At 36.4% G+C, this 21,692-nt stretch overlaps 1 protein-coding gene across 8 annotated transcripts; it reads right to left on the reverse strand.

Annotated features, from left to right (window-relative positions):
* Positions 1-11,961, reverse strand: LOC137952788 (kinesin-like protein KIN-4A). 8 transcript variants are annotated; one of them, XR_011112315.1, is made up of 27 exons: positions 11,813-11,961; positions 11,440-11,638; positions 10,087-10,233; positions 9,566-9,715; positions 8,633-8,886; positions 7,724-7,911; positions 7,505-7,629; positions 7,155-7,191; positions 6,966-7,057; positions 6,663-6,773; positions 6,154-6,267; positions 5,950-6,019; positions 4,934-5,049; positions 4,745-4,843; positions 4,184-4,294; positions 3,980-4,096; positions 3,702-3,782; positions 3,365-3,436; positions 3,017-3,110; positions 2,899-2,930; positions 2,719-2,816; positions 2,529-2,627; positions 2,178-2,399; positions 1,495-1,657; positions 1,032-1,187; positions 602-915; positions 1-498 (listed from the first exon to the last, which is right to left on the reverse strand). XR_011112315.1 is itself a non-coding variant. In XM_068799855.1 (25 exons), exons 1-25 carry the CDS (start codon positions 11,560-11,562, stop codon positions 694-696), a joined length of 3,093 nt encoding a protein of 1,030 aa, XP_068655956.1. In that variant the 5' UTR covers positions 11,563-11,791; the 3' UTR covers positions 1-693. The 8 variants fall into 8 exon arrangements, 2 of the variants coding, with proteins under 2 accessions (XP_068655956.1, XP_068655957.1); XR_011112314.1 differs by having other exon boundaries at positions 11,798-11,961; XR_011112317.1 differs by lacking the exon at positions 11,813-11,961 and having other exon boundaries at positions 612-915; positions 11,440-11,791.
* Between the last annotated feature and the right edge of the window lie 9,731 nt (positions 11,962-21,692).

Consider the following 21,692-nt stretch of genomic DNA (forward strand, 5'->3'; position numbering starts at 1 on the left):
TTGCTAGAAAATTAGTAAAGAATTAGTTGCAAACACAATGCTATTAATTGAAGCCATCCAATACATTGAATGAAAAAGAAAAAGAAACAACTATAATGGAAATTCTCTCCTCTTTAGCCCCATTACAGTGCTCACAAAGGAATTTTATCTCTTTTATGATTGTAGAAAAAATTACAAAGAGAAAGAATAAGACAAAATCTGAAACTTAACAATAGAATGCTTCTATTCTCACACGAAAACAATCTGTCTGTGATACTTCTGACCCTCCTTGCAGCCATTTCTGAGCTACTCAAGATTCAACTATTACACGGATCCAATAGCAACATCTCACTATATATACATAGAGTAAATACTGTTCCAGCCATATTACACGGATTCTGACCCTCCTTTGCAGTAATTACTGTTCCAGCCAATCCACAAGGGAACTTATCAACCAGCTCCACATCCTTGACCACTCAGCCTAGATGAAAAAGATGTCCACGAAGGTCTATAGCTTATCTGCATCCATGCAAAACCCAGAGAGATATATAGATGTAGATGCTGGTACAGTTGACTGATACAAGTATGAATATGAAAAGAGATCGTGTAAATTGCTCAGTACTTGCATTTACTTCGTTTCTTTGCTCCGTGCCAAGTGGTCTGCTCCATAAAATTCCACAGCCGAGTGAGCGAGAGAAGTCAAAGTTGGTGAAATCATGTCATGCCCGGAAGAAGTTGGGGCCGAGCCCTGGGCCTTGATTTCATGATTGTTTCATCGCTGTGCCTAATCAGTTCTGAAAGTCTCCATGGCTTTTGCCACTTCCATTTGAACTGCAAAATCCACCGATGGTGACTTCTCTTCCATCTCCAGAGCTTTCCAGCCTGCCCTCCAACTGTTAGCTTCTTCCCCATTGGTAGTTGACCTAGTGGTATTGTCTGCACGTCAAGAGCAGTTGTTTAACCAACTCAATAGACATAATTTTACCCATATGTTTGTGCATCAACAGCTAAGCACATAAGACTTGATCAAGATAGGGTCACAGGAGACGTACTCTGTGCGGATGGTTAGGAAGGACTTGTGTCTCTTTGATTGGGCTGCTAGCAATACCAGCTGTATATTTTAACTGCTTCTGTGCAGGTATCGCCATTGGAGACAATGGGCCACTGAATTCATCGGCACCATGTTTTAATGAACTATGTGAATTTACCTGCCAATCATTAACAGCTTCTTGTTAGAACAGAGGAGAGGTAAAGCCGTAGCATAAGAAAGCTGTCTAAATCAGGACCCAAAGTAAACATATCATATCTAAAGAGATACAACAGGCATAAAATCCAACAAGATAAATATCTCTTTTTTTCCTGCTGAATCCAAGGTTAAAGGTTGACTGAAGATAAAATAGAAAGTAATCGTTGGCTCCAGCAATCACTCATAAATTAAGACACCCATGCACTTAACAGTTTCATTTCACATAATACCAACAAAGGAATAACCAAACAAGCAGAGAGAGCTCTCACCGAAGCTGAAGATGCCAAGGCAATGGCAACAGCTTGCTCTCTCAATTTTTGATGCTTTTCAACTTCCTTTCTCCGTCCCTCACTATGCCGTAATAAACCAACTAGCTCATTCAATTGTTCTTTGAGCACCTTGATTTCAATTTCCTTCTCCCATAGTTGGCACCTAACGAAAAACTTCTCATTTATTAATATGTTTGACAGTCAAAGACGTACAAACAGCATAAGGAAACAAAAGTAACACATATTAGATACACATTGACATAAATCAACAAATATTAGTGAATGAGATGACAGTTTTGTGTCAAGTCTGTAGTCTCTGTCAACCAGTACTGAGAATGAACTGGAGGTTCTGGCCTGATCCAAAAGTTATCAATGGAACTACCTCACATGAACTAAATCCTTGCTTCAAACAATTTAAGTAAAAAATAATATAATTATGAGAACCTAAAGTTATAGTTGACCAAGTATTCTTTAAACATATATTCAATTTGCAACATGATAACAAGAAATTGACTAGAAACGTGTAGCCAATTGAGGACATTAGAATCAACTATAATAACAGACATTAGTTCTCTAACGTGGTGCTACATGGTCAGGTGCAGTCATGGCTAGAGATGACAGATTGATTTCAAGGTGATTCAGCAAGTAGATTTTTCTCATGGCCAACAGTAAAAAAGACAAACCTTGTGTCCGCTGCAATATTAAACATGTATTGAAGCAAATTCTTTGCATCTGCCATTGAACGCAATTGATTCCACCTGCTCCTTCCAGTAAATGCACGCTCCCTCTCTTCTGCCTCAGAGAGCTGTGATGCCATTGCGACCAATGAGTTCGAAGAAATGTTCAGCATGTTTTCAAGTGATGCAATTCTTGACATTCTTGCATTTGGTGACATAGACAACTTTCTGAACATGAAGAGAAGAGTAAAGAAAAAAGAAAAGAAAAAAAGAATATCAGAGGAGATTTTTACTGCAGTATTTTGAGTCACACAATAGCTTTACACATCAGTAATTTGTTCTGACTAAATCTGATACCTTGATGATCCATTTTTTCCACCTGGGGAAAGTAATCCCTTTGAAGCTAATTCATCCTCTTGTCTTAACACTGCCAACTCTTCTGCCAATGCAGCTCTCCTACAGGACAGAATATTATACAGTTAATCAGTAAACCTGAATGCAGCAAAATAAGGAACTATTGTTAAATAACATGATTGACATGACATACACTTGACTTTGCTTTTCATATTCCGAACGAACTTCATGAACATTCACCATGACTTCCAATTCATGATCAAGCCAGCGTTGTAAGGATTTCTCATTTACCTGAATACAACATTGAATTAGAATAATTGTTCATCAACCAGAAGATCTTTTCTTGAAGGGATAGGGTCATATTGAATAATACCTGAGCAACTGGAGCATGTCCATTTGCAGTCACTGTCAACAAAATATAAGTCACATGTGTGCAGCAGGATCTTTTAAATAACAATACTGGGAGCAGATATTGTATAAGAGAACTTAACCTGAGTTATCACGGGCTGAAGTCTTGCGAGCTTCCAGCAACTCTTTCAGCCTCTTGGTAGCCATTGCAGCCTCTTCTGTTTTTCTTTGCAGCACCTAGACAGCATGATGAAAAGATGAAAATCATCAACCGATTAGCAAAATGGAATTTTTTAAGTACAGTAATATAGATAATAAGAAATATGAATATTGTTAAAGCAAGTTCCTTTTTTGGAATGATGAAATGATTTACTGAGATGAAGAACAGAGATACAACATGGCCAAAAGAACAGAAAACAACAAAAAACAAAAAGAATATAGAACTAAAAGGGTTTGCTATAAAGCAATTTCAATATTAGAGACAGACATACCATCTTTTGGCGCTGATTGAGAGCTTGTAGCTTATGTCGCTCATATTCATTTCTTCTTCCCTCCTTTCTTAGCTGGCAAAGTATATCAGACATAAGTCATTAAGTTATTGTCCATAACCAAGACTAGACATTCTTCCTCATTCCACAAAGACATAAAGGTCAGAAGTCACAAACAAACATGGAACTTGTGATCATGAATATGCTAAAATAGTATGCAAGATAAAATATGGTTGTCAAATGAAAGGCATTTAAATCCATTTCCAAGTCTAACAAATTGCTCTTAGTTGGGATGAGGACAGCAACATGTCTCTCACCAGAAATTTTGTTGTCCTCTTACCTGCAACAGTTCCTTTTCACGTGAAGCCTTCCACTGTCGAAATTGCTCTGCTTCTTGTTTTATCTTGTGTTGCAATTGGACCTGCAGTTTTGGATGTTATCAGCTGTTCCATATCATGAAATAGGTTAAAAAATGTGGTTGAAAATGAACAAAAAATGGTTCTAAATTTCCTTCCGACATTGATGCCTCTGTTCTATCGACTTTTTATAGAATTTCCAACAACAAGTGGAGAAAAAAAAAAAAAACAATAAACACCGTATGCCCAAATACAATCCAACCTTCTGTTGCTTGATAAATTGTATTTCTTCTTGTAGCTTTTTCGCCGCTTCATCGCTTCTCTGCTTTTGCTTTAGGAGTTGAACTTGGTTTTCCTGTTTTTTCTTGAGGTCCAATATCTGAACAAAAAGGAAGAAGCAAAAGTGAAATACAAGCAAGGTCACCAAATATTTCCCATTACAGATACTGACTATAGATTGCAATACCTGGGCCTCAAGAGACTTTAGTTTCTGCAAGTGACTTTCCTGCATCTTTTGTGTTTGTCCATCAGTAGCTGCATGGCTTTCAACTTCAGCTAACAAACGGTCGCGCTCTTGCTGCAACCATGTCAATTAAAAAGTAGAAGATTAGACTAGGTATGTGAGAATGTTTTTAAGTTGAAATAACATGATAATTAAAGATGTTAGTGGGAATAATTCCACATAGATTAATGTTAAAAAAATATTGTATTTAATAATTGCTGAAAAAATGCCTCCTAACTAGTCATTTAGGAATGGACCTAGACCCAACTTTAACATAGTACAAGACTAGGATGTTTGTTTTGTTGAGCCTAGTTGAGCCTTATTTGGGCTGTTTACATCTCAAGCCTGTTGTCCATTTGTATAGGCCTGGATGTGAAGGGGAGTTTTTGTGAGAATAATCCAACATAGATCAATGTTAGACAAAATCTTGTAGTTAATAGTTGAGACAGAGGCCTCCTAACTTCAGCTTGTCATTACAGGATGGATCTACACCCAACTTTCAAAAGAAATTTTTTTTCCACAGACCTGTACAATCCTCTTCTCATCCTCAAGCTCCATAAGCTTCTTCCCAAAATGTTGCTTCAGTGCAACAGTATCAAAGCCTCCAAACAGTTTCATCTCTGTCTGAAGAATTAAAGCAGAGTTGTTTGCTGAGATAACTAACATGAATTACTATCGTGAAAGAAGAGGAAGAAACCAAGAAGTGTCCTTTACCTCTTTTTGCTCAAGTTGTTTATTAAGCTCATTCAGCTCTTTGTCCATTGTATTCTGTAAAATTGTATGCTCCCACTCTCTTGCTACCTCGTCGTCAATTTCCTTATGATTTTCACCTGATATACAGTTTACATAAAATAATGAAAAATTAGCAATAACTAGAAACTTGGTAAGAACAATTTGAAGGTCATTTTTCCAGCTTTCAACTGTTATAGTTAGAGCATAAATAATATTAGATACAAATAATAATGTAACACAACCCACAGCTACATTTACCATGCTGCTAAGATTAAAAATGCAGGTTCGGATCATTCAGGCAACTAGCTTTTCTCATATGCCGGCCCTTTAGAAATCGCCGATTCTACGTCTGCGGAGCTTCATGGCCTCCTCAACGGGTTCCGTGTTTTCAGAGATAAGTGCAACGGTCCCCTTCATATTGAAGGGGACTCGAAGGTGGTCATTGGATGGTGCAAGTGTGCATCCCCTCCCCCGTGGCACCATTAGGACATTTTTCGGGAGATTCTTGAAATTACCTCAGTTTTATCTCGTATTTGGTCTCACATTCCAAGATCTGCAAATTCGGCAGCTGATGTGCTTACTAAGCAGGGAGCTACCCTACAATCACTGGTTGTTAGGGATCTGCTCCCTCTTCTGTAATTTCTCTTGTTTATATAAATACATCTTTAAAACAAAAATGCAGAAAACATCCGAAAAAAACATGGTCAAATTCTCGCCAGCCAAAAATTAATTGAGTAATTCTCAAAAGCATTAAGGACTTAGAGATGAAACTTATAAAGTAAGGAACTCTCTAATGGATTAAATTTTCCACTGGAAGAGAAATTAAGTAAATACAACACGTCAATTGTTATTTCTTAAACTGAAGGTTACACCTTAAAGAAATCACATGCCTCAGTCTCAGCAATTTTAACTTTCAAAAAACCATGACTATTATTATTGTCAAGGTTTTTGAGAATAGTAAAAAAAAATCAAATTTAGATCTAGGGTAAGAAATATACCAGGTGTAGTTTCACCCATTTGATAATCTGATGAATCCATGTTAGGCATTGCACTTTTTAGATCAGTCTCCTGATACACAGAAAGTAAACAGTTAGTCACAAGGATCCTTTTGCCACACATTCATAACCAGGTTAGTAACTATTAAAAATTAAAACTAAAGATGCAAAAAAAAAAAATCAATAAAAGAATGTGCTCCAGCATACTTGACAATCTGTGCCACACTGATCAATGGGACCAGCTCTTCTGTGGAATCCTTGCAATTCTCTACAGAGCTCTTCATTAGTAGCTTCAAGCCAAGAAATTCTCTCTTTGAGAACCTAGACAACCACATGCACATGAAATTTAATCATGACAACATGCAATCACTAAGTTCCTCTCCATTACAAAAGCAAAACTGAGTCTTTTAAAAAAATTGAATCCTTTAGTTACAGTAGTCTCCCAGTTCTTTTCCCTGTCTTTGGGAATTCGACGGCGCTCTCTTTTTCTTTGAATGATAAAGGAAAATTATAATTAAGAGAAAGGCACATGAAGATACAAGGCATTCTCTCCTGTTCCTTGTAAACAGACAAAATCCAAGCAGGTTTTATTGTTTAACCTTAATACTATGCAAGCCCAGTTTTTTGTCATAAAAGTAATAAGCCTTAAGTAAACACAACTCAGCTACTCTCTGGCTCAAGTTTTATAATTTTTGAATAGTGGAAGTTAGTGGTACCTGTACTTCATCTGATGGAGCTCCCCCTCGTGCGCAAAGTAGTTCAGCCTGCAAATACTCAAGTTTCTCACGCATTCTTTGCATCTCATTAGAAATAGGGTCTCTGTTCACCTGAAGAGACACAAAAGTACAAGGAAGAAAGCACCAACCATGTGAATAGTCTCAACCATGTATAATGTAAAAAACAAAAGTACAATTTTTTTACAAGAGATTCAAAAAAAAAATGAAAAAAGACAAAAAAAAAAAAAGAAAAGGAGAGAAAAGACAAGAAAAGAGTCAGCTATCACTAAACTGAGAACTTACAACAGGTTTATTTTGAATATTTCGAGCACGGTTAGCATATTTGAGAGCGTTCAGTGTTTCCTCTGCATTAATATCTGCTGGACTGATACAGGCTGAAAGAAAACAAAAATAAAAATGAAAATTGCAGACTTTTCACTTCTGAAACATCACATGTGTGCTGTTAATAAAGCATGAGTATTGAGACATTACCTATCATAACAGTTCTGCTGTTCCCACCAAGTGAGTCCTGCCGAAAAGAACCAAAGGACTCAGACAAAAGCAAATTACTTAGGTCTATATTATCACATTATTTCATTACATTAAATGGAGATAAGAATATTATATCCATTGTATCTGAAAATTGGTTTAAAGCTAGAAAATTGTACTGAGTTTGACATTCACACCATGACACAGTAACTTTAGTGAATGCAGCTGCTCGTACAACTTAGGATTTGGGTAATTTATATAAATAATGCATTACGATAAATTTAATTCAATAATGAGGTTCCAAGCATAATAGGCAACTACCAAGGTCAGGTTACTAAGTGAATGTATCAAACCTGTAAAAGCCGAGTTAGCTTGCTATCCCGGTATGGAACATGAACGGCTTCTTTCCTTTTCTTCTCATCTCCTAGTGAACTTATGACATTACCAAGTGCAAGGAGCCCCTTGTTAATATGAACTCCTGAAAAATTGAACGAAGATGTCTCTAGTTAGCTTTTTCACAGGCCATAATCCCACATTTTAGAAACTAAACCAATAATGCTGATGATACTCACCTTCTTTAAAACGAAGACCATCAGAACCTGTCCTTTTCGCACGCTCTGATCCAGCAAGATCAACCAAATGAAGCTTTGCACAAAGATACTCATCAGCCATTTCTTCACTTTGGCTGCCATCAACACTGCATGATGTGCCTGCTCTCCGCATTTGCTCTAAGGTAATAGTGAAGATGGCATGCGAACGACTATTAAAGAAAGAAGTAGGAAAGTATGAATGAGATTGACAAAGGAGAAACAAAAACATCTAGCAGCTTGTTGGGAATAACATATCCTATAAAGGAAATTTCACCATGAATGCACAGCTACCAGAATTTCGTTACGAAATAAAGATTTCTACAACATTTTCTGCAGAAGACAGAAAATCAAACAGTCCTACCCCCTCCCTCCTTCTCCAAAAAAGAAAAAAGAATATTGATTGAGGTGAATGAAGTGAGCCCTAATTTATGGCCCATCTTTTCTAAGATATACCCAATGGAACATATCATTTTCACAAAGAAATTGAACACTTATATACCTCATGTCCATGGAAGAATGTCAAGTTCCTATTGTTTCTAAGTTTGGAAGTTCATGGTGAGATAGTGCCAGGATTGCAAAAACATAACAACCAAAAAAAAGAAAAAGAAAAAGTCAACTGGAGCCTTATGGTAGCCACAGCATCACTAGTAACAACACGTATGTAAAATCGATATTGAAATTTTAAGGATGTAACAGGAAATGAGGAAAAGGAGGCAGCTGGAAGGTTTAGTAATTATGAAAAGCTCATTCATCACCATTAGTGAGATTGCTTATAATAACTCATAAATGGGATAACAGTCCCTATACCGGTATGCAAGACTGGTTTAACAGAATTTTAAGACACTATAGCACTGAAATCCACCACAATGCAAGAAAGGCATGGCTGTTCACCTTGATTGGTTGTTCATGTTAGTGCTTCCAGTTGCACGGCTCAAAGATCCTTGCTCTAAGCATGCAGCCATTTCCTTTTGTGTGGTAACATCAACTTCTGTTGATCCAGCAAGTGTTATAACTCCATTGGATGTCTCACGGATCTGTATTGGAGGTTTCCCTGGGACAGCTACCTTTGCAGCATGCACATTGACAGTCTCTGATTTGCCCATAGAAGTGCAATCCAGCAAATCCCGCACTTCTTCTTTTAGAATCTAGACACAAAAACCAACTATGCACACTCTTATTAAACGTAAAAAATTTATTGCCATCAACAGAGTAAGTAGAGCATGATAGTTATCCAAAAAGTTGTGATGGTTCAAATTGATAATTCAAGGTACGAAAACATGGCTTTCATCACTAACAATGTGATAGACTTTTCAAAACAGCAGCAAACAAAATTCGCTAATTTGTTACACAAGGACATTGACAAAATGTTGATTCAGTCTTGTTGTTCGCTGGTAAGCAAACTTGTAAAATGAGTCCGGATAAGTCAGAGTTTCATTTAGGCTTGGTAGAGTTTGTAGCCAATCATATTTTTTTCTTCCCCTTCTTTGTGGCATTACTGAGGAGGTCAGCTTTGTCTAATCATAAAACATCCTGAGTTTGAGGCTCTCATTGGATAAATGACCAATTAGGAACCACCCATTGTCCCAAAGATCCCTCCTCTTCTCACATGAAATTAAAAAATAGGCGAATTTCATCTCTTTTACAATGTTCAAGTATGTATCTTGCTACCAACAGTGAACTGGCAAATGAATGAGAATAGTTCCAAGAGAAAAAAAAAAAAATTCTCTATAGCTTAACATATAAAACAAGGTCAAAAACAGGAAGAAACATAGAATTGCAAGCAGGAAAGCAGGTAAAGGCGGAGGTGAGAAGATTTAGGCGAACCTCTATGAATGAAACATGCAATTGGAATTCAGCTTGTTGCTTTAGAACTTCGATCTTGTTGAAAAGTGCAGTCATAACTTGTGGAATAAGTCCTGTTTGGCATCCGTCTCGAAACCCAGTTCCCATTGTGTAAGTTTTTCCTGAACCAGTCTGAAAGGAACACAATGTCAGATTTTGAGCACCTAATGCTTAGTGACAGAGAGGGTTATCCATAAAAGCAAAGGATTAAACTGATGTTTCTTGGTAGCTAGCATTTTCAACTCACCAATTGAGATTCTAACCATGTAATGAAAAACCTGATTTTGCGACAAACCTACCCAATATAATAGCCAGGTGGACTTACAAGAAGACTATTTATATCATAGCAAAGGTTCAGAGGACCTAGTCAAAATGCTTAACATGGTTCACCTGTCATGGTCCCCCACAACTGGTAGGTCCCTCTCCAACGTTACTACTAAAGCAACACTTTTATGTCAAAACCATGTTCCAGAAAGTATAAAGGCACGCATTAGACATATCACCTGACCATAGGCTAGAACAGTGGCATTGTAACCTTGAAATAGACCTTCAACAAGAGGAGCAACACATTCTTCAAACATGGCTGCCGATGGAGAACCGGTGCTTCCATAGACATGATCAAAAGTGAAAGAATGTGAACCAATTTGCACCTGAAATTATCATAACTATCATGAAACAGAAAAGAAACAAAATATGGATGTAATTAGACTGTGATGCAATCCTAATTTGCAGAAACCTTTTCCTAAAGCAATTTACAGAAAGTTGTGGGAAGTGACAAAAAGAGATAGAGAGAGAGAGAGAGAGAACTGAAGTGTAGCTCTTAACTGCCTTGTGATATAGAAGCTGTTGATTTCCATTTCGTTCAACCATCAAGTCAATGATGTCATAAGAATGACTTCAGCTTTAAATATTCCAATGGACATTTTACTTCATTCAAAAGAAGTTTTATTGCCACCTCTTGCTAATTAGAATTTGAGAAAACCAAGATATTTCAGAAAATGGATATGGAGGTGGAATTCGTATTATTGAAAAATGGAAAATGTAAACAACCAGAATAATCCGCCATGCAGAATAGAAGATAGTTACAGTTGCAAAAGAATACTGAGAGAGTGACCACTCATATATTTTTCACCTCATGTAATTCAATGATCAAATTCAGTTCAAGGACTGGTGAAGGATTTTTCTAAAATATCAAAATCTAAGAGAGAAATTAAATGAAAGAAACGTGATCGGACTTTCTGAAATGGTCGTTACGGTTAAACTGGACATTTACTGTTCAAATGCTTCACATGCGAAGGAAAAGATTAAAATTGTAAAGAAGGAGAGCACTTCTAATTAGGAATATCTGTAAATATAGAAATTGAAGATATATGATCCATAGTTTACTGGGAAAATCAAGAGTACGTCCAACAGTACGTTAGAAATCTAGCAAAAGAGGAGGACGGAGAAGTGGGGTACGGTAACAAAAGATCCTTGAATTCACAGAATCATTTCCCTCGACATGCCTCCTTCGACTTCCCAAAGAAAGGGAAGTCATATAATATAAAAATTAAGGCAATACTTCATTTCTTACAACAAAACGAACACTTCAGTCCAAGTGAATCTCAACTCAATTTGCCATTCCCTTAAAAAGCTTGTCCCTTAAATTCGAAGAAAGAAAAAAGTCAGGCGGAGAGTTAAACCCACTCCCAAACCACTCAAGCACCCCGCTTCCCGACAACAAACAAGCAACAATACAGATCTCCCAACTGCTCTCCAAGTGTCGACACGGATCAACCCACAAGAACAAACAGATAAATCTCAACCAGCTCTTCAAACAATCAAAAACAAGCAGAAGGCAGAACATTGTAAAGCACCTGAGGCTTTTTCCCGGGAATGACGGTGACGCAATCTTTACATCCTTGGAGCTTTTCATCGCCAATTAGAGGTCGAACATGAACAGCCACTTTGACACAGCAGTCCTCGGAGGACGCCTCCATTACTGACAAGAGAAAACACGCGAAGAGCACCAATAGTACAACAACCAAGCTCAGTATCCCATCCGAATTCCTTATCCTGTCCGCAGAAATGTCGGAAACAGACAATGCAAAACAAAGGATTGAAAGAGAAATTAAGTCCGAAGAGAGGAGAAAGAAAGAATAGCGATCTTGAGGGAGGGGTCAAAAGAAGTAAAGATTAGAAGAAAGCCAAAGAGACAGAAGGAAGAGAGGTTACTGCAAAGACAACAACCACTATCATTTTCCTTGGTCTTCACTGCACTGCATACATACACACCCGCCAGACACCCACCCAGCCAGCCAGACATGTTTGTGGTACCGTTGCCATCTCTCTCTCTCTCTCTCTCCACCTCTGGTGGTGGCGTTCTCGGGAATACTTTCGGACCAATCTTTCCGAAAATACCCTCAATCTTCTCAAAACCCGTCTTCGATTTTCCTTTTGTTTACGCCCAAATATAATTTTTATGGAAGCAACTAAAAGGGTGTTTAGGTCTGATCAGATTCTAAAAGACACCAGAAAAGTTCGAATTGAACAAATGGAAGTTGTTCCCTAGTACTCTAGAATGGTCCACCAACCGCCAATCGTCAACCAAACTCCTAACGAAATTCTAACAAACAGACCGATTAGCAGCAGTTAAGCACTTACTTAAACCTCTAATCCTTGTTTCTTACTTCTCCGTGAGGGGGACTCCGACCCCCGTAGCTTAGGGCCAAAGGCACCAGAGAAGAAGATCTTTTTCAAGTTAGTTGCAGCTCGCTGCGACTAAACCGTGCCGATACGACTTCACACCGAGCTCCGATCCGTATCGGAGAGAAAGGGTGTTTTTCGTAAATTGGGATGGGGTAGGGGTCGTCGCCCTCGCGGCTTTTTTGACAGGCGGCATGCAACGGCTTCTAAAGCGAGCGTACCGACCACCGAAAGCGAAAGGCCACGTTCCGGGCTGCAATTGAGATGGGAGCGGCTCCCGGCGAATGGGCCCCGCGCTCACATGGCCTTGTTGTTTTAATCTCGCCTTTTCCTTTTTTTTTTTTTTTAATAAGTTGGAGTGGGGGCCCACATATGTCTGACAACTGAGCTGTTGGAAGGGAAGGGGAATTTTGCGCTTTTTCTGTGCTGTATTATCCGAAGCAGTCTCTTTTACGGGTATCAAGTACTGCCTTTTGATGAGTAAACTAAAAAGCCCCCCATAGTAATGGTATTTACAACTGAGACATCCTCTTGATAATTCCCATTTTTACCCTAATCCCGGGACTGCAATTTTGAAAAACTGAGGGGCATATTGAAAGCTTCTGACTGCAGAAGACGGAATATATACAGCAATCGTCCCTCCCCACCTGCATTTATTCGAGACTGTAACTCCGCAAAGTCTCCCTACCACGCTTCAGATGAAAAGAATGACAGCGGAAGCTAAAATAGTAAAGCGGGTCCACTCTCTCTGAGTCTTCTTCTTCCTCTCGCTCACCTCAACGAAAAGGGCACGCTGAGGAAAGTGTTTTGGAGCCCCATGTTTCCTTTTTTCCTGACCTAACATGGTCCTCTTCCTTGGATTCTCCCATGGCTGCCATTAGAAGGGACTATGTCACAAGAACGAGTGACCAACAAGTGGGCAAATGCTTTGTTCTATTGCAAGATTTGACTAAAGGGATTCACTCAGTTTGGAGACACAGCCCTATCCATCTGATGGATTAGTTTAACTGATTTTTTTTTTTTTTTTTGTTTCAGTGTGTGAGACTTGATGCTTGTTTTGTTGGTCATGGTTGTGGAAAATGGGTGTTCTTGTTTGGAGCTTAATTGGGTGGAGGGACCCTGGAAATTTGCCTGTTCTCAAGTATATTTCACTAGCTCAGACGAGTTTCTCCAAGCAATTTTCACCTTCACAGCATCATTTAATCTCCAGTTTAATTTTCAAAGACCTCTGTCCTGGAGCTCATCAAAATTACATGGTTTCTATTGTTTCTACAATTTTCTCTCTCCATGCTTTATTATCAACTCTTTCTCTTTTTTTAATCATGAATCATCATGAACAGAGACACATTTTCAGATTTCTTTCATGGACAGAGGACACCCTTTAAATGATTCTTATGAAGCCCCCCTCCACATTATCTTCAACCATTATAAAAGCTAGCTGTTTACAGTATATTTTCCCTTTTACAAAAGCAGAAATATTTTGCAATGAGAGACATGATGAAGCTCTAGTACTCTTGCCCATTTCCCAGTATTAATTGGTTCAACTCCTAAGCTCAAATTGAGGCTGTAGTTTGAAAAAGGGCAAGGGAAGTTAAAGATGATCCATATTTATCAAGATCTTTCAAATTCTAGATTTATGTCAGACTGTTTTGTTAAACTTAGGTTCAGATTTATCCTAAAATGATTAATAACTAAAGAATTTTCCTAATGTTAATCTAAAAAAAGGGAACTATCCTCACATGTTATGGGATGTTCAGCAACCAATAAGCTATATAAATGCATGTTTTTTTATTTTATTTTTTAATCCAAGATTAATTTACTGGTTTATCCAAAATCATTGTCTACTTATCATGGTGTATTAATTGGTCATATTTTCTTATAATTACATTCTTAAAAATTATGATAAATATGGCTTGAAAAGCTGTTGCTGGTGAGTTGAGTAAGACTGAGAAACTCAATGGTAACATTACCTTAACTTGGAATTGACCATGTTCTTGACATGTAGTTAAATAAATCTCCTATTGAAACCGATGAACCAACTAAAGTAGTAGATGAAAAGTTTGTTTTAGAGGACAAGAAGGCAAGATCTATCAAATTAATGTTCATGGCCCAGATGTTGAAGTACCTATTTGATGATCAACCTACCACCTATACCATGTTTGAAGCAGTAGGAACCACATAATATTCAAAGATGCTTCAGGTTCAAATTAGGATGTTTGTTGAGCAATGCAATGCTATGCTATGAGTAATAACTCATATTGTGACGTTCAAGGCACAAGGATAGTTCGAATTTGGTAACTACTTGGTGCTGACTACTATGCTTTTGGCTCCTACTATTAGGAAGAACTTGATTTCAATTGCTAGTCTTGATAAGAAGGGATTGGAGACTCATTTTAAGACAAGAAAGGCAATTGTGGGTCGCATGAACAATGTTCTTGTTTTTTTTGGCACTTTGATTTAATGGATTGAACAAACGTGATGTGTACTCTAATTCTGTTATTAACAAGAAGATGAATTCTAAGTATCTTGCTTGTTTGGCTCTTGTTGATTCTTTACTATGGCATTTGTATTTAGGTCATGTGAATATTAATAAAATGCACCGTATGGTTAGTAGTGGTTCGTTACAAAAGTTTCATAATGACTTGTGTGTATGTGAGAACTGTTTGTCTAGTAAAATGATGTATTTACCCTTTGGTAAAGGAAAAAGATCTAAAATTTTATTAGAAGTTGTACACTGAGAGATTGGTTTTCTAGCATAAAGTGGGTTAAATTTAGTTTACCATATGTGGTTCAATAAAATGGGGTTGCTGAGAGAAAGAACAAAATATTGTTGGATATGGTAAGGTCTATATTGTTAACCCAATTTATGCTAGAAAACCAATCTTGGGGTGAAGCATTGGATATTACTGTGCATATACCTAACTGAGTTCTATGTTTAACCACTAAGTCTACTTCTTATGAGTTATCAACTAGTAAAAGTCTAGTCTTAAGTCGTCTTGGGGTTTGGGGCTCTGGAGCACATAGGATCAAAATAGAGGCAAACTTGATTCAAAAACAATTAAATGTAACTTTCTTGGGTACATTAACAATTTAAGAGGAGGGTAGTAAGGGTAATTGAAAGTTGTGATGCGTATTCTTTAAAAGAGGATCTTGATTCTAGAAACCCAACAAAGAAGGTTGAGTTGTTTGAAGTTCAACTACTCGAAGAGACTTCGATGGAACATGAAGAAGTCATTGAAACTCCAAAATAAGTTGACTCATCACCCCTATTCCTAGAGATAGAAACCCCTTTCCATGTTGAAGGATCATTATGTAATGATGGGTGATGTAAATGAAATGAGTGAGGAATCCCTTAGTGATGACCTCAAACTTATGAACAAGTGCTAAAGTCTAAGGATTCAATTAAGTGGCTAAAGGCTATTCACTATGAATTACAGTCTAGAGACAAGAACAAAGTGTGAAAGTTAGTAGAACTTTCTAAGGGTAGGCAACCAATAGGTTGTAAATGGATATTCAAGAAAAAGTTAAAACTTGACGAATCCATTGATAGATATAAGACCAGGTTAGTGGCTAAAGGGTTCACTTAAAAAGAAAGTACTGATTTTAAAGAAACCTATTCTCCAATATCAGTCTTTTGATAAGTTGTGGAGCCTAATTAATGCTCTACGCTGAGTCGGTACGTGGATCGACCTTCACGGTAAGGTCGGCCTGCCCCCTCCCAAGGGTGGGGGGGTGGAGCCCCGCCCGGTCCACGATATATTAACTGTTGTTTCATTAATGACAGTTCGAGAATTTTACTCTTGTATCGCGGTTACCCCAATTTTCTCTTTATAATATAAAAGCACCTCTATTATAGTTTTATCATCACCAAGAAGGAGCTAGAATTGTAGCCCGAAAGAGGCCAAAGAAAACACCTGTAAGCTTGTACGATTTCTCTTGTAAACTATTTCATATTTATAGTGGATTACTACAACGACAAAAGACAGGACGTAGTCTCACCTTTAGGCGAACCTGTATAAATTTTGTTGTATTTTAGTGTTTGCCTTTCCTTTCTTTCGCGATTATTACTATTTCTCTCGTTAGTTTGGAATTAGGGCGTCTAATTCCTAACATCTTTACCTCTATTAGAGTGTTATTGGCTATAGTTGCATTTTTAGATCTTGAGTTACTTAAAATGGATATACAAATAACCTTTCTTAAGGGTGATTTGAAATTAAGAAGAGATTTATATGCCTTAACCTAAAGGGCTTATTGTAAAAAGTAAAAAAAAATAAAGTGTGTAGACTAACTAAAACTATTTATGGACTTACAATCACCTAGAAACAATTTTTTTTTTTTTTACTTTTTATTGAGTGATAACTAAGTATGGATCTATTCTCAACTCATATGATCCTTGTGTACACTCTCAAGTGAGTGAGGGTAAATTTATAATTTTGTCTCCATATGTAGATGATATATTACTAATGGGGAATGATCTAGATATGGTGATTAAGATAAATGAATGGCTAAACCCCACTTTGCTATGAAAGATATGGGTGGAGCCTCTTTTATCCTGAGTATAAAAATTAAAAGAGACAGAAAGGTTACAAACTTTCTTTATCTCAAAAAAGATATCTAGATAGTGTATTGAAACACTTTGGTGTGGTTGGATGGAAGACATTGTTTCTCCGATTTGTAAAAGAGCCAATTCATCAAAGAAAATGGTGTCATCATGTGATGAACATAGACTACATATGCAATATGTTTCAAATGCTCAGGTAGTTGATAGTTTCATGTATGTCATGTTATCTATACCTCCTGCTGATTTTGGCCTTGCTATAAGCCTATTGAGTGGATATCAAAATGACCTAGGTATTCTACATTAGCAGACTGTTAAAAGAATACTTAGTTATTTATTGGGTACTAAAGAGTTGAAACTCACATATTAAGCCAATGAATTGGTTCCTATTGGCTATATCACTCAAATTATGGAGGTGCTCTTGATGATAGAAAATTAACCTTGGGGCTTGTATTTGTGCTTGCATGTGTTGCAATCTCATGAACTTGTAAAAAAACAAAAATATGTTTGTTAGATCCTCTATAGAAGCCGAGTTTGAGGTTTGTAACCTGGCAACTATTGAAATAGTAGTATATCAAAGGTTTTTTTAATGAAATGAACTTTGGTATTTGTACTTCAATTGTTTTGTGATAATCAAGTAACAATGACCACTTAAAGAACAATGAAATAATTTTTAGAAGTAAACACATTGGGATTCACTACCATTATGTATTTGACATTTTATAGAAGGGAGAAGAGATCATGAGCCATATTCCAACTTCTGAGATGTCGATGGATCCGTTGGCAAAGGCATTGACTACAAGTTTTTTTCCGAGGCATGTCCATAATGTGGGACTAAAGAGAGACTAGTGTTGTCTCTAAAAGACTTTGGGTACATTGCCAAGTAGGGGGTGTAGGGTCAAGTGAGCTTGTACCCTTTGGTTAGGTTTAAAGTTTTTCAAATGGAGCATGGCCAATGGAGAATTTTATGGTTTATCACTAGTTTCATGGAAAGGAAATCTCTAAAAAATGGTGGGACTTTAATGAAGGGTCATGATTAATCTCAAGTAGTTCCGGAGATTAGTAAGTTCTCTCCTCCTTTTAAGGAAATTTTCTTTTCGGTTGTACAACAATTGAATTGCATAAAATCGACAGAGCAGAATTTATTTTACAAATTTTATTTATTTATTTTAGCAGATATGCATGAACACAAATACACATATCATTCAACTACTAACATAGCAATGCATCTTTTCAAGTAAATAATTCAGCATTTTTTAAAGATTTATTGGTTTTTTTTTTTATAATTTTCAAATAAAAAATATTTTTTATGGTGTTGAAAATCAAATTACAATCCATGAAGTCATAAACATAACAACTTGCCAACTAGAAACGTTATTCTATAATTTTTCTGGTAAAAATTTTCAACTAGAAAAGTGTTTGCAAGAAACATGAGACACTTATGGTACCTGAAAAAGGCACCAACAGGGTCTAAAACACATTTAACACTCTATCCATGTCTATGTGACATTCTTCTCATAATCACAAGATCTTTATGATGTGAGATCCATATGAGTGGTAAGACTATTCAAAGACGATATTATGATTCTCATTAGATTTAACCCAAATAATTAAATTTGACCATAGAAATTAAAAGTGCCCAGCCAAATCCAGCGAGGACGAATGAGAAAAGAAAACCAGGGAAGATGATGTCGGGATTAGTCAAAGGCCGCAATGTCTTTTCTCCTCTTCTTCTATCATCACAGACCACTCGAGTATTATATTACTCTCATTAATTTTATAATTTTATCATCATTAACCACATACCAGATAAGATTATGTGGGGTCACATGGATTAAGGATTATGTAATTAGGCAACAGTTTAAAGGAGAGCAGGACTGGGCCTGGTGGACTCTTAGAGCTGGGCCGGGGTGAAGCCACTATGTTCGAGTCCAATCAATCATTGTCCAGCTATGGTCCCTCGCATTAATGCAAGGGGTTGGACCAGCATTAATCCAGTTATGTGTCACCTTTATTTCAAATGTTGGACCAACTTTGGTCCCTCTCCTAGATTTCTTTCTAGCTGATTTTGTTGTTATTCATACAACCTATCCTCTCTAATAGTATGTTCCACATTCTCAAAAAAAAAAAAAAAAAAAAATCAAATGCATGAGCTTGTTAAATATAAATAGATGCTTTCAGATAATTAATCGGCTTATAATTGGATAATTTTTTTGTAACTCTCTTGCAAGCCCATAAACTAATTACTTATTTAGTTATGTTTATACAATTTATTTCGTATTTTTATGTACTCATTACCCACTAGCCCGTCGCTGTCGCCATTGCCCGCGACTAGCTATGGTTTAATTTTTCCTAAGTTAGAAAAAATTAAACTATCTTCATAAAATTCATTAATTTATAATTTTTGTTTATAAAATAATTATTTTACAATTACTATATTAATATAGTGATTTAATAGTCATAATTAAAATATTATTAAAATAAATATTTGATAAATTATTTTGACATAATTATCCGATTGCTATAGTTAATTAAACCAATGGTTTTAAATTTTATGATAATATATTATTATTTAATAATACATAAAATATATTATGTACAAATATATAGTATGTTAAAGTTATGATTAGATCAATTTTTTCTCTTAAATTATTCATTTTTAGGTTAAAGTATATCATATGTTATTAATAAATTAATAACTCAACGTATTACTTTTATTTTTGTTATTTATAACGTTATTTATTTATTATTTTTAATTAATCATGTACATATTTCATTGGCTCATGTAATTACCATATTAATGCACAATAAAATATCTAATTAATTAATAAATATATTAATATATTTAATTATACATTAAATAACTTATTCGTGTAGTAATAATGGTTGTTTTACCTAATTTCGGGTTTAAGGATTATGTTGTAATTAAGTGCACTGTAAAGGTTTAGAGATTCTCTTATTTTTTATGTTTTTCTCATGTTGGGGCACTAACACTGAAAATTGTTTTCCAGTGCACATGAAGTCGTCAACACTAACACCAAGTGCGAAGATGATCTTCATGAACATGACTAACATGATCTTCATGTTGGACATGAACTTGAACTTGACAAATCTGTTTGGAGGACTAACCCCCCCCCCCCCCCCCCCCCCCTATACAGAGATCAGATTACGCATAAGTTTTGGTACATGTCTCTCCTTATAAATTTTTCACACTGACCCATTTGACATCCTCAAACTGACATTACGAATATCGACAATATCCAAAAGTTGTCCATCAGCAAAATACACCTTCCTATGAGCTCCAACAACATAATTCTCCATGATCTCACGATGTACGGTGGTGTGAATAGAAGCTCCTGAATCTAACACCCAAAAGTCAATAGGGCTATCAACCGACAAGAGTAAAACATCTTATACCTTTTCAGTCACCGTATTTACACCATCATTTTTCTTTTCATCCTTGTTCAGTGTTTTGCGGTTCTTCTTTATGTGACCAAACTTGTCACAATTCCAGCATTCCACATTCCTTCCGAATTTGGACTTGCTTCTACCATTCCTTGACTTCCTTCTACCATTGGCCTTGTTGGAATTCCTCTCGAAATTCCTGTCCCTAGTATTGACATTTAGGGCAGAATTAGATGTCTATGATTTTTTGGAGTCTTTTTTACGAACTTGCTCCGCGAGACTAGTATCCCGAACATCATTAAAGATCAACTTCCCGTTGCCTACAAAATTGTTGACTGCAACCCTCATAGGCTCCCAACAATTTGGCAGAGACGCCAAAAGAATTAAAGCACAAACTTCATCATCAAATTTAATTTAAACTTAGATCAATTGATTGACAATCGTGCTAAACTCATTCAAATATTATGTCATTGATGTATTTTCTATCATCTTTAAATTGAAGAGTTTTTTCATGAGATGTACCCTATTATTTGTGGAAGGTTTTTCATACATGTCAGACAGAATCTTCATCATCCCCGATGTAGTTTTCTTCGACACCACGTTGTGAGCAACGTTATTCAACAGTATTAACCAGACTACTCCCAACACCTGTCTATCGAGGAAATTCCACTTATTATCTTTCATACCTTTTGGTTTCATATCCAGAAGTTGTGTGTGCATTTTTTTACTATAAAGATAATTTTTTATCTACATCCTCCAGAATGCAAAATTCATATCATCAAACTTGCTGATTCCAAGTGTCGATCCTTCTCCTCTAGTCATTGTTCTCAATCACGAACCAAAACTTTGATACCACTTGTTAAGAATTAGACACCCTAATTCCAAAATAACAAGAGCAATAATAATAATCGCGAAAGAAAGGAAAAACAAGCACGAGAAAAACAAGATTTATACAGGTTTGGCTAAAGGTGATATTACGTCTTGTCTTCCGCCATTGTAGTAATCCACTATAAAGATGAAATGGTTTACAAGAAAAATCACATACACTTACAGGTGTTGTTTTTCTCTAACCTCTCTCGATTGTAACTGATGTTCCTCAGATGATTAAACCCTAATAGCACCACCTCAAATATAAAGAAGAAATTATGGTAACCGTGATACAAGAGTAAAATTCTCATACTACCCTTAATGAAATAGCAGTTAATATATCATGGACTGGGCGTACCACATATACATGTAATTTAAGCATTGTAATATCTGATATTTGTCATTTCAGATGTATTCTTAGACTTGATTCAAACATATTTAACTTGTATTATCATGGTGATTGCACTAGGAAGAAGAATATGATGAAAGGTTTTGTCAATAACTCTCCCAATAACTCTCCCAACTAAAGCAGATATGCCATCAAAAGTGCAATTGTTCTGTCATTTTTAAATAGTCCAGCAAATAACACCAAAA

The sequence above is a fragment of the Aristolochia californica genome, unplaced genomic scaffold, assembly GCF_029961685.1.
Source record: "Aristolochia californica isolate CCGP_79_NKW_82.1479 unplaced genomic scaffold, dmAriCali1.0.hap1 SCAF_16, whole genome shotgun sequence".
In the NCBI taxonomy this organism is placed as follows: domain Eukaryota; kingdom Viridiplantae; phylum Streptophyta; class Magnoliopsida; order Piperales; family Aristolochiaceae; genus Aristolochia; species Aristolochia californica.

Excerpts from the sequence above, each read along its gene's own strand:
- LOC137952788 (XM_068799855.1), bottom strand. The coding sequence starts at position 11,562 with ATGGAGGCGTCCTCCGAGGACTGCTGTGTCAAAGTGGCTGTTCATGTT. Across the intron at positions 5,050-5,949 it reads AATGGGTGAAACTACACCTG|GTGAAAATCATAAGGAAATT; the intron begins GTATATTTCTTA and ends ACTGTATATCAG. Across the intron at positions 1,658-2,177 it reads AATATTGCAGCGGACACAAG|GTGCCAACTATGGGAGAAGG; the intron begins GTTTGTCTTTTT and ends GTTTTTCGTTAG.